General features: G+C 48.9%; 1 protein-coding gene across 1 annotated transcript in view; it reads right to left on the bottom strand.

The window, feature by feature from the left end:
- LOC119586935 (putative neural-cadherin 2) overlaps positions 1–587 on the bottom strand; it is a gene marked incomplete at its 5' end in the record, with an annotated part of 72,205 nt that overhangs the window by 4,981 nt on the left and 66,637 nt on the right. The window contains 1 exon segment of the mRNA XM_037935667.1: positions 299–520. Coding sequence (XP_037791595.1) covers positions 299–520 — 222 coding nt within the window.

Raw genomic sequence — 587 nt, 5'->3', positions numbered from 1 at the left:
GTGTTGATTAATGTTGTTCCGTGAACTGGCAAGATATCTTTCATTCATGGATATTTTAAGAAAACGCATCGGGACAAAAGAAAACGGAAATAATATATACCATAATATATTTCCGAAACTAACTTTTAATGAGAGTAAACTAGTCGCCAAAACTAGCGAAACTTTAAATACCATGAGAGTAAACTAGTCGCCAAAACTAGCGAAACTTTAAATACCATGAGAGTAAACTAGTCGCCAAAACTAGCGAAACTTTAAATACCATGAGAGTAAACTAGTCGCCAAAACTAGCGAAACCAACCGGCGATTTTCTCGTGGCCGTTTTTGGATCGCTCGCCCGAGAACTTGAGGTCCTTCGCGAGGTGCAGTTCGATGACGTCGGCGGGCAAGTCGTGCTCGCCGTCGTGGAGGCTGTCGTCCTGGGTCGTCTTCTCCACGAACGAGGACTCGGCACTTGCCTTCTTCGAGAGACTTCGCTTCTGGCGGCGCCGGCGGTGCACGAGGTACGCCGCGAGCACCACTGCTGCGGGCCGGAGGGAGGGGCGGTTGAGTAGTGCGAGTGGGTGTTTGTGTGTGTTGGAGTGGGTGAA

This window comes from Penaeus monodon, chromosome 22 (assembly GCF_015228065.2).
Source record: "Penaeus monodon isolate SGIC_2016 chromosome 22, NSTDA_Pmon_1, whole genome shotgun sequence".
Classification (NCBI taxonomy): Eukaryota; Metazoa; Arthropoda; class Malacostraca; order Decapoda; family Penaeidae; genus Penaeus; species Penaeus monodon.
This window is presented reverse-complemented; position numbering and strand designations above follow the sequence as displayed.